Source organism: Hemicordylus capensis, chromosome 4, assembly GCF_027244095.1.
Source record: "Hemicordylus capensis ecotype Gifberg chromosome 4, rHemCap1.1.pri, whole genome shotgun sequence".
Classification (NCBI taxonomy): domain Eukaryota; kingdom Metazoa; phylum Chordata; class Lepidosauria; order Squamata; family Cordylidae; genus Hemicordylus; species Hemicordylus capensis.
Window position 1 is genome coordinate 124,663,493 of NC_069660.1, and position 12,246 is coordinate 124,675,738.

At 40.1% G+C, this 12,246-nt stretch overlaps 1 protein-coding gene across 2 annotated transcripts in view; it reads left to right on the plus strand.

Moving 5' to 3' along the window:
- Positions 1-12,246, plus strand: part of EPHX4 (epoxide hydrolase 4) — a 49,724-nt gene extending 37,478 nt beyond the window's left edge. For both annotated transcript variants that reach the window (XM_053248956.1, XM_053248957.1), the window contains 4 exons: positions 2,895-3,023; positions 4,063-4,166; positions 6,681-6,829; positions 11,310-12,246. In XM_053248956.1, the coding sequence (XP_053104931.1) occupies positions 2,895-3,023; positions 4,063-4,166; positions 6,681-6,829; positions 11,310-11,541 (614 nt within the window). In that variant the 3' untranslated portion in view covers positions 11,542-12,246. The remainder of the gene's footprint in view (positions 1-2,894; positions 3,024-4,062; positions 4,167-6,680; positions 6,830-11,309) is intronic.

The following is a 12,246-nucleotide window of genomic DNA, read 5'->3' on the forward strand; positions in this document are numbered from 1 at the left end:
TAAACTTGAGGCACAGATGCACTAACTTGTGGACAGTCTAACTGATTTGAACCAAATTTGCTACAGCTGTATGGACACATAGAGATGTCCCAATGGTGTAGTTTGTGATGATGTCATCCACCTTGCTCCAAGATGGTGAACTTTTGAGGCACAAGTGCACTAACTTGAGGACTGTCTAACACATTTGGACCAAATTTGATACAGTTGTAGTGAGTGACACACAGGGACACCTCAGTAGTATAGTTTGTAATAATGTCATCCACCCTGATCCAAGATGGTGGATGCATGAAGATTTGATGTGCAAGAGATCTAACTTGTGAATCTCGATTTGAACCAAATTTAGTCCAGTTGTAGAGACAGTGAAAGGAAAGTAGGCTGATTAGTTCTTACTAGAATAACTAGTTGTATTTCTTTGGTGGATGATTGCTCAAGCACAGGTATGTTTATCTAGACTACAGAGTCTGCAAGCAGCCTTCCCTTAACCTCCCTCAAGCAACTGTATGCTCTCACTTTCTGGCATTCACAGCCCGATAGGACTGTTTTTTAAAAGGACAAGGTATCTCTGCATAAAAAAGACTACACACACACACACTAATATGCAGACTGCATGTTATTCTGGGAAATAATTGTGGGAGTATTGTATGGCAAAAGTAAATTGAAGTCTTGATAAGTCCAAACATCTCTATCATATCATACTTACAAATAAACCTGAAACTAGAGCTCATCCTAAGCAGGCATTTCAGAGCTCAAGGTAAAATACTGAAATTGCATGTTTGCTCTATCATTTATTCTGCCTAGTCCTGTGACTTGAACAGCCTCCCTTCCCCATCTTCATATCTGTTCAGTGACAGAACACCTGATTTGCATGTAGAAGCTTCCAAGTTCAATCTCTGGTATCTCCTGGAGGCTTTTCATACATCACACTTTACTGCAAGTTTGGGTCATAACAGATACTCCGACACAAAAAGAGAATTTTTTTTACCCTGGAGAAAAAAGCTTTTTCCAGCTCAAGTACCAACATCTCTTTGATCAGCCCTGCTTAAATTATAATGTGTTGCAATAAGGCCAAAGAACTTTGGAGGGGTTAAATATGTTAATAGTTAATAGGGAGGTTGTTACTGCATCAGCACAACCTGGACCCTGTCATTCTGGACCATGTTTTAGGGTTTTTTTGACAAGCAGGTTGCTCTAGTCTCTGGGGAAACTTCTGTCAATTACGTCTGCCATGCAGGCAGCATTCCCTTTTGGAGGAGACATGCCTTCCCACACTGATCTATGCACTCATAACTTCCAGGCTTGACTACTGTAATATGTTTTACATGGGGCTGCTTTAGAAGGCAGCTTGGAAGGTTCAGCTGGCACAACATTTTGCTGCCTGTCTTCTCAAATGTCAGGAGGTAGGAGCGGGTACTTCATGCACTGTGCTACCTGCTGGTGTCCTGTACTTTCAGGACCAATTCAAATGCTTGTTTTAACTTATAAAGCTCTATGTGGGCTGAGACCCAAACATCTTGGAGCCCATCTTTCTTTATATCAATCCTCATGCTGTCTTTGTTAACCAAATCGGTTGCTTCAATATCTTTCTATTTATGCAATATGAACATTTGCTGCTAGAAGCAAGGCCTTTACAGCTGACACCAAGACTGTGGAATGACCTCCCTTTGGAATAGAAGAGTCTCTATTTCCTTGCATTTCCTTATTATCACACCTTTGAGAGTTCTCCTTAAGTGACTTTTCCAATTAGATGATGTATTTTCCAATTATTTTATTGGCTGAAATTCTCTGAATTTCAGAGAACAGAAATAGTTCTGTGGAGATGCAAAAAGACTCAAGCTTAACTGCTCTATAGTATTTCCCTGCAGCCCCACAGGTGCAGAGGGGGGAGGGTGCAATTTTTGCTGCTCTCTCCTCCCTCCAGATGGTTATTTAAACTCCAGGAATATGTCTCTGAGGGCTACAGTACATGATCTGCATGGACAGATTGCTGGGGTTTAAAAAATCCATCTGAAGGGAGAAGAGGGCAGCAAAAATTGCACCCTTCCCCCAGTTCCCATAGGGGCTGAGGGGGAAAGACTATAGAACAGTTAAACTTTAGTCTTTTGTGTCTTTGTAGGACTACTTTTTTGTAGTCCTGCAGAGAATTTCAGCCAGTATATTTATAAAATTCTGTTTTTATTTATTTTATTCTTTTCTCCCCCTCTGAGTAAAATGCTTTGAGCAACTTCTTGAAAAACAGGATACAGATCTTGACCGACATCCTGACTAACCATGCAGCCAAGACCCAGGAAGAAGCACCCCTGCTTCACAGAGTTTCCTGAGTTCCGCAGTGCTTATTGTGCAAGGCATGGTTTTGTTTTGTTTTTTCACTCTCCTTCCCCCGGAAGTGCCCTCCTGTGTCATGAAAATATGGCCCTCAGGGCTATATTTTTGAGTGGCACAGGACATTTCTGCTGGAAGGAGACTGATGAGACTGGCGAGAATTACTCCCCCCTTGGACAATCAGCACTGGAAAACTCAGGAAGCTCTATACAGCAGGGACACTCAGCATGCAGGCACACAGCTAGTGAGGATGTTGATCAATAAATGAACAAAACTACAGCTAACAGAAAAAAGAGAAACCCATTCTTATGTTCTTAAACCCTGACTGCACTAAAAAAATTTTTTACATTCCCGGCCTTCTGTGTTGCTGCATTGTCAGCTGTGGTTCTTAACAGGGTTTATTAACAGAAGTGATCACAGCTATGGTGATGTAAGTTATTTCCCAAGGAGAAAAAAAGAGTGAAGCTGAGATATTGCAAGCAAATATACAGCTACTGTCATTTCCTTTGATGTGATAATTTATTTGGATGTTACTGTTGGTAAACAACTGTCAAAATTCTATTTTTACATTTCAGGATACAGCAAGTGTGTGCTGATTGGCCATGACTGGGGTGGAATGATTGCTTGGCTAGTTGCTATTTGTTACCCAGAAACAGTAACTAAGCTGGTGGTTATAAATTTTCCACATCCTTCTGTTTTTACAGGTGAGTTTGGAAGTCAAATCTAACTTCCCATGAATCTGTAGCATCATCACGTTTAGTGGAATGTGTGTTGCTGTGGCCAATTTAAGAAAATAATAATTGGAATCTGAAGAAAGAATAAACAGATCCACAACCCATTAGAAGGAAGATGATACAGCAAGTTAGTTCAAAAAGATTATGGCTGGAATGAAGGGGAGGACTTTCCCCAGCATAATACAAAGGATTCATTGTATGAAAAAGTAGATGAGAGTAACATCAGAATTTGAGGGGGAAATGGCTGGAATTAAGAACATAAGAACAGCCCTGCTGGATCAGGCCCAAGGCCCATCTAGTCCAGCATCCTGTTTTACACGGTGGCCCACCAGATGCCGCTGGAAGCCTACAGGCAGGAATTGAGGGCATGCCCTCTCTCCTGCTGTTACTCCCCTGCAACTGGTACTCAGAGGCATCCTGCCTTTGAGGCTGGAGGTAGCCTATAGCCCTTTGACTAGTAGCCAATAAGAACATAAGAATATTTTCTTCATATTCAAATTCAATCTACAATGAAAAACTCATGCAATTAGCTTGTCCAATGATGCCATCAAATACTCTAATAATGTGAGGAAGGGCTCTGCATACGCAGGGTAAGGTACATGTCTCAATTTACTCTCTTGCAAGTCTCAGCCTTTTCCCAGAATGCAGACTTTAGGCTTATTTAAAGTTGGGATTTTTTGCATGTCCCTGGAAAATAGGGGCCTATAGAACTGGCTTTTAACTGCTCTGTTTTGCAAAGGAAAGATCTAGAGGAGGCAACTTCAGAGCAACTCTTTTAGCTGAAAGAGCAGCTTTGTCTCCAGCACAGAAGGGCTATATGGGCACAGAGGTGGTTTCAGGGATTGGGTCATTCATGGGGTCCTGGGCAGCTGCTCAGTGATGTGCCCCTCTGACATCAGTCCTGTAAGCCAGATCAATTTTGCAGCTCCTTGTTATAAAATAATTGTAGAGTTTATCAAAATGTCATCAGCTTTCCTTTTTAATTCCTGGGTGTATTTTTCTTTTCAAGAATACATTTTACGACGTCCGTCACAAATGATTAAATCGGCCTACTACTACTTCTTCCAAATGCCATGGTTTCCTGAACTTATGTTTACAATAAATGATTTCAAGGTGAGTTTCTAGAAAAAAGAGCTTCTTACATGTATTTCTGATGGGGAAATGGCCGTGCAGAAGTAAAAGGTATGTTTTTAATGCTTCAGTATGCACGAGATTTTCAGGATTTATTGTGTAAAATGCACAATATGATGTTTTTATTTTTGTGGGATGTGCATGCTAGTTGTACATGTGGAGCCCAATATTATGCACACTTGTGAGTACATGCCATTGAACTCAATAGGACATACTTCCAAGAAAACATACAGGATCAGACAGGCCATCTGCACAAACAAAAAAGGATATATATTTTTAGCATGTTCCACCTCTAATTAACATGTAACACCTACAATGGCTTGAATAGTCATTTAATTGTAAATGTTTATTTATTATTAAAAAATTTATAATATTTTTGATGTTGATATTGTCTGGAAACATCAATGCTTTAGCATTAATGAAATTAAGTGGGTGTGAACCTGATCAACAATCAACAATGTTGCTCTTTTTAGCTTTTCAGTCCTGTATTAAAAACACACAAACATGCACACATACAAGGAAGAGAGGGTTATGTTATGTCAAAATGCCCTTACAAAAAGAAATGCCCCATTAAAATTAGGCTAAGCTTTTCAAAATGATCTCCAGCTACAGCAGGTGGGTTTTTTGGTATGTTTTTGTCTTTTTAAGGTGTTTGGACCTAGTAAATAGTCTGGAAACATCAATGCTTTAGCATTAATGAAATTAAGTGGGTGTGAACCTGATCAAGAATAAAGAGACTACTGGGAACCCCATGTTAGACTAAAAATCTGCATAACAATTATACATGTGTTTGTCACATATGTTATTTAGATTTTAATGTGCATTTAAAATACCTTAGGTATAGGCACCTAAATACATCATGTGTGGAGAGATCATTATATACATTATTGTTAATTACATATGTATCCTGCCCCTCTTTGAAGGGGTTTGGAACAATGTACTCCCCACGATTTTTATCCTAACAACAGTGGCTGATATCCAGAGCAAGGAATCATGTGCTTAACTATCATTGTTGTGCTAAAACAGTGGTTCCCAACCTTTTTAAACAAATGTATCCCCTCTGTCACAAACGTTCAGCTGAGGTACCTCATAGAGATTGTGTATGTGTGTGTGGCTTATATCCAGACTAAGTCACTCATGAGTAAGGTAAAGTGTGCCCTCGATTTCGTCTCCTGGTGGCCACAGAGCCCTGTGGGTTTTTTTGGTAGAATACAGGAGGCGTTTACCGTTGCCTCCTCCCATGCAGTATGAGATGATGCCTTTCAGCATCTTCCTATATCGCTTCTGCCCAATATAGTACCAGCGGGGATTCGAACCGGTGACCTTCTGCTTGTTAGTCAAGCATTTCACGTATTCCCACTGAAATTAATGGGACAAGTTTACTTGTCCCATTAATTTCAATGGGAAGACTCAGTTCTAATCTTCTGAGCCTGTCAGTCAAGCTGAGGAGAGGGTATGCTGAGCTTCAGCACATAAGCAGCCAATCAGAAGCACAGGAGGAGGGTCTTCACTCTCCTGCCTCACCTTCTGCAGTGGACACATTGCTAAGGTATCATCTTCAAGCTGCTGACAATCCTCAGATGGGGAACAAAGAGTGCAGCTGAAGAGTGGGAAGGTAGGACGGCTCTGAGTATCCCTGGAAGCCCTTCAAGTACCTCTACAGGCACTTGTACCTGCTGTTGGGAACCCCTGTGTTAGCACAAAAGGATGGCTTCATTGCGCTAAAAATGAGGACCAGCAGAGTTGCACTATAGCACTCTTGGACAAAAGTTCCCATTAAAACAAATGAGGCATACTGCAGTTGTGCCACTGTTGAACAACCACAAGCAGTTACAATACTAATCAGGAATGCAAGCTCCAGACTTACAACAACTAGCTAGTGCAACAGCTTTGTACTAGCACAATGTCTTCCCACATGCAGTTCATTGCTCTGGATGTTGGCCAGTATGAGTTAGGTTAGGTTGCTGCAGATCACAAATTTGGAATCCAGTTTTCTTGGGTTGAAGTCCAACAATATAAGCACTGCTCTGCACTGGCTGTCATGCTTCCATATTGATGGTGAATGTAATCTGCTCAATAATGCTGCTGTTATATTCGTCTTGGCTAGATTCCAGTGAACTATAAAAATGGGCTGTACATTTCTTAAAGATGACACTTCACTGCAGTTAAACATTTTTAAATGGCAGTATTCTGAGTCAAACTGTGCCATCTCTAATGCAGTCTTATGGCTGTACGTCAATATGTTTTGCCTTATTGACGTATGCTGTGTACAGATTTGATCAGCTATAGGTCCATGGGGAAATTAACATTTTCTAATTTTAGCTTAGGCATAAATACCAACAGAAGGCTGACTAACCATGCCAAAAGTCTGGGGGAATTAACATAAATCTAGTATTTGCTGCTCCATTTGAGAAAATGACAATGCTTATGACTGAAAATGGCCTAGTAATTTTGGGCAACTTTTAATCTATTTTATTTGCTTGTATGTTGCCGTAGACGCTGAAAAACCTCTTTACCAGCCAATCCACCGGAATTGGAAAGAAAGGATGTAAGCTAACAGCAGAAGACATTGAGGCTTACCTATTTGTTTTTTCCCAACCAGGAGCACTAACTGGCCCCATTAATCACTACAGAAACCTCTTCAGGTCAGTATAATGTTCTTGGGTGAAGCAAATCTTTCCAGCTTCTATCTGCAAGTACATAGTAAACCCAGTTGTTTGTAGGTGCTCAGGTGCTGGGCATGAGTAGTTAACAATAAATATAATACTTCTTTATTATTCATATACTATCTGACTTACTTTTTTAAATCAGAGAGAAATCGGGAATGTTTGCTGGCCTTTTTGAGAATTCTACTTCTTTTGGGCTCCTTTGTATGCCTTTCTGGCACTGGGGCTCTTTGAGAAATCACAATATGAGCCTTGCGACCGTAAACTGCTGGTTTACGTATGTCTTAAACCAGGACACCCAGTGGTCAGGACTTACCTCCTGTGGCACCAAAATTCTGCCTCCACTGCAGATCTGGCTATATAAGTGATGCAGTATAAGGGAGTCACCTAGGCCAGCATTTCCCAGTGTTCCACGGATGGGACACTGTGCTGACTAGCTCTGAGTAAACTGTAAAAGCAGGGAGTTCCTTGCTTTTTCAGCTGCCAGTATGCATTGGAAAGAAGGCATCTCTTTCCACATCCATAAAGGAGCAAGTCAGTGCAAAAGCCGAGAGTTTATCAGCCAGTCCAATGGAACTGGAAAGAAAGGATGTAGGCTATGACTAGAAGTAGTAGCAGGAATTGTTTTGCCTCACCCAGCCTGTCTTCTCTGGAACTTGACCCTTGGCCCAGTCCTGCCTATGCCCTTACCTCTGCCTTCTGCCCCAGCTCTGTTTGCTGCACTTGTCAAAATTGTCTGTTTGAACTATGCCCATGCTTCTGGTAGCACAAATCTTGATCTGCCTGTTCTGGCCTTGACCTTGTCTGTTTGGACCATGCCCTTGTCTTGACATCCAGCAACTGAGATGTGTTTTCAAATAATCCATCATGCAATACAAGTGTAAAGACAAGATACCTATGATGCTCTAAAATATTTCAGCATGTTTTTCAATGATCTTAAATATTAAAAAGCTCTCCCCCTACTCCTTAAGTTTTGCAAAAATTTCACCAAACCCCTGAACTTTGCTGTTAGAGATCTGAATCTTATGAATTTTTTGTGCAAATTTAGGAACAATTTTGATCTCAGCACATAATTTATATATGCAATTGCCAGAGCTTTTAAAATAATCTATATTCCTTTGTAGAATGAAAGCTATCACCTGTGGCTTCTATTTATGCATTCTTCAGATCAGTATATCCGATTGCTATAAAATTCATAAAAGATTCAGCATTAACTGCAGTAATAATTAGCTAAAGAACTTTTTATATGAGAACCATATTCACACCCATGAATAAACATTTCAGTATGGATTCTGGGTCTGAGGTATTCGTTTGGTAGCACATTACTTGTGATGGAGAAAAAATGTGTAACAGCATGATTTGGAAGCCTGGTAGATGTAATCTATTCCGGATATAAAGCATTATCAGTACATTTGACAACCCATTTCAACTGAAGTACTTGGACACTGACAATTCAGTTACCAACTTTGCAAGTAGGTTCCATGTTATGTGTAAAATAACCCAATATATGTATTTATTTATCATATTTTTATACCACCTGATATGTACATCTCAAGGCAGTGTACAAAATTCAAAAGAATATAAAAAATAAAAACAGATTAAAAAACACAATAAAACAATATCATAAAACATGTTGTTAAAACAAATTATTAAAATTAATTCCAGTTAAAAGCCTATGAGAACAGCTGAGTCTTGGGGGTCTTGCTGAGAACAGACAGAGAAGGGAGATGCTCTTATTTCAACAGGGAGCATATTCCAAAGCCCCGGGGCAGCCATAGAGAAAGCCCAGTCCCGAGTCACCACCAAACGAGCTGGCGGCAACCATAACTGGACCTCCCCAAAAGACTGTAACAGGCAGCAGGGTTCATGACAAAGAAGGTTCTCTTTTAAATACCCTGGGCCCAAGCTGTTAAGGGCTTTATAGATAATAACCAGCACTTTGTATTTCGCCCAGAAACATATTGGCAGACAGTGCATTCTTTTAAAATTGGTGTTATGTGGTCCCTTCGGGTTGTCCCAGAGACCAATCTGGCTGCCACATTCTATACCAATTCTAGACTAAGTACAAAAGCAGCCCCACATAGAGTGCATTACAGTAGTCAAGCCTGGAACTCTGAGGAATCCAATGCAGGTTTCTTCAACACCCTCATAATATTTATATTATATTAATTTATATCCTTTGAACATTACTGTATTCATACGCAATACACTTTTCATATGCTTTGAGGGCTGTTACTTAAACTATGTACAGAACAAAGGAGAGACATTAAAATCAATGAACATGTGATATGGCACTACTGACTCAGTACAAAGAGTAGCAGCAATATTATGAGTACATTTCAAATTCCTAGGCACTAACAGAAATTATTTAGGCACAAGCCCTAAATAAGATGGAAATTCCTACACCCCACCACCCAATTTTAGGTGTCTCGGATGTGATTTTTCTTATTTTGGTCTTACTGATCATGTATTACCATATTAAAAACTATATCTACTTTATACAAGATTTCTGGGATAAAGCAGATTTAAACCCTCACTTAAGACTCACATAATGCAGAGTCTCAAGGTTGGAAGACGCCAAACCGTCACTACCAGCAACTCTTCAACTACAAAGCAGGTTAGTCCACAGATGGATCAATTCAAACAACTTCCATTTGTCTTCAGATTATGGAAGGGTTGTCTTGAATGGAAAACATATTAAATATCATAAAATATTAATGGGATCCATTCAGTGTTACTGATTTTATACCAAATTAAGGGTATGTTGCTTGGTACCAATATTAAAAAGTAATCTTCAACAAATATAATAAAATAGAGGAGGTTGTATAAAATCTATGGCCCTAATCCATCTTTAGTCATGTGTAACTACTAGTATCTCTAGATTATCTATCTATCTATCAAATTTGTATACCGCCGCAAACTTTCGTCTCTGGGTGGTTTACAACAACATAAAAGCCAGTTAAAAACATATACAAAAACTTAAAAACAATTCAACAATTTAAAAATAACCAGAAATTAAAACCCAAAAATATTAGGAAGCTGAGAAAGCTTGAGCGAAAAGATAGGTTTTCAGGTGTTTTTTGAAAATTGCCAGAGATAGGGAGGATCGTATCCCTGCAGGGAGCGCATTCCACAATTTCGGGGCAGCAACCGAGAAGGCCCGTCTCTGTGTAGCCACCAAACGAGTTAGCGGTAACTGGAGACGGACCTCCTCAGGTGACCTCAATGGGTGGTTGGGCTTGTAATGAAGAAGAAGCTATCTTAAATACCCAAGGCCTAAGCCATTTAGGGCTTTGTAAGTTATAACAAGCACTTTGTATTTTGTCCGGATTCCTATTGGCAGCCAGTGTAACTCCATCAGTAAAGGAGTAACATGGTCTCTCCGAGATGACTCAGAGACCAACTTGGTTGCCACACATTCTGAACCAACTGAAGTTTCCGGACTACGTACAAAGGCAGCCCCACATAGAGCGCATTACAAAAGTCAAGTCTGGAGGTTACCAACAAATGTACCACTGTTTTGAGGTTGTTGATCTTGAGAAACGGGCGCAGCTGGCATATCAGCCGGAGCTGATAGAAAGCACCCCTGGACACCGCCTCAACCTGAGAAACCAGGGAGAGGTGTGAATCCAGAAGTACTCCCAGGCTGTAAACCTGTTCCTTTTGGGGAAGTGTGACCCCATCTAGAACCTGTTCCTTTTGCGGAAGTGTGACCCCATCTAGAACAGGCAGATCAAAATAGTCTCTAGAGTTCTGACCCCGCACAATAAGTACCTCCGTCTTATCTGGATTCAGCTTGATTTTATTCTCCTGAGGATTTACATCCCTACCTGCATTGAAAGGTGGATCCAGTTAGTTAATGAGCCCTGGATCATCCTCCAAGGAGCACTGTAGTGTCAATACAGATACACAATTTACCCTTGCTAACTGGACAGAGAGGCATCTTTTAGCAGGCGGAGAGCAACTGTCTTATTCAGCCCAGCAAAGCATCTTTCCATTTGCTGTTGTGTCTTCTTTGTGCTTTTCTTTAGAGTGTGAGCCCTTTGGGGACAGTGAGCCATTTTCTCATATATTTTGCTATGTAAACCGCCATGAGAAACCGCCATGCTATATAAACCTCCACTTTTTTTGTTGAAAATGGTACAGAAATGTTTTCATCATCATCATCTATACCAGGGCTGCTCAGCTTCGGTCCTCCTGCAAATATTGGCCTATAACTACCATAATCCCTGGCTATTAGCCACTATTGCTGGGGATTATGGGAGTTGTAGTCCAAAAGCAGCTGTGGGGGCCTAGGTTGAGTAGTCCTGATCTTACACCCACTCTGGCTGCAATCTAAACCTGCTTCCATGCTTGGGTCTCCCTTTCTGGATTGGGTGAAATACAAATAAACTTGAAACATTTGCTATGATTTTTTTCAGCATAGTAAGATAAACATCTGCATATTTTGTTTTTAAAGCTGCCTGCCTCTGCAGCACCATGAGGTCACCATGCCTACTCTTTTGCTGTGGGGAGAAAGAGATCCCTTCATGGAGGTTGAGATGGCAGAAATCACACGAATTTATGTAAAAAATCAGTTCAGACTTACTATCCTGTCTGAAGCCAGTCACTGGCTCCAACAAGATCAGCCTGACATCGTGAACAAGTTGATATGGACTTTTCTAAAAGAAGAGTCAAGAAAAAGAGAGTGACTTTTTTGCTAGCACAATCTAAATGTTAAAAGCTCAAGTAACTTGTAATCAGGGCCATATTTGCAGCAAACCTAGACTGAGCTCCACTAGAGAAAATGTTTTAAATGTACTGTACGTATTGATGCCAATGTTATTACAAGAAGATGGTGTAAGACTATGTAATGTTAATGTTGGTTTTACCTGTATTCTGTATTTTGCACATGGAACACTTGCCTTAAAATGTTTGTGCTTGTACAATAAGGAACTCATAGAAAGTTGCTTACTTTTGGTTACTCACTTGCTTTAAAATTCTAATGTGTGGTGCCTTTTAAAAATTTATAACGAATCAGTGCGGGAGTACCAGATGTAAAATAAGTTGTTATTGGTATGATGATCAATTTTGATTCTACTGGTTGGAATTTTTTTTTTACTATATTTTCACCATTAAAAATGTTAACAGATCTTTTGGTCTACATGTTACTGTAGAAGTCTAAAGAAAACAAACTTTTGTCTGGGCACATTTGAGATCATGAAGTAACTAATCAAATATAATTGTAATGAGTTGATAGCTGCTTGTGTGGTGGTGTTAACTGGGAGAAAAGCCCCTAGGATGTATACACACAGTGTTTCAAAAGCTAAAATAGAGAATGAAGAGCTATGATCATGACTTGTGTATCCTAGTGTTTGCCTTGTGCTAATAAACTGCAACTAACATTGTGCCCTGTA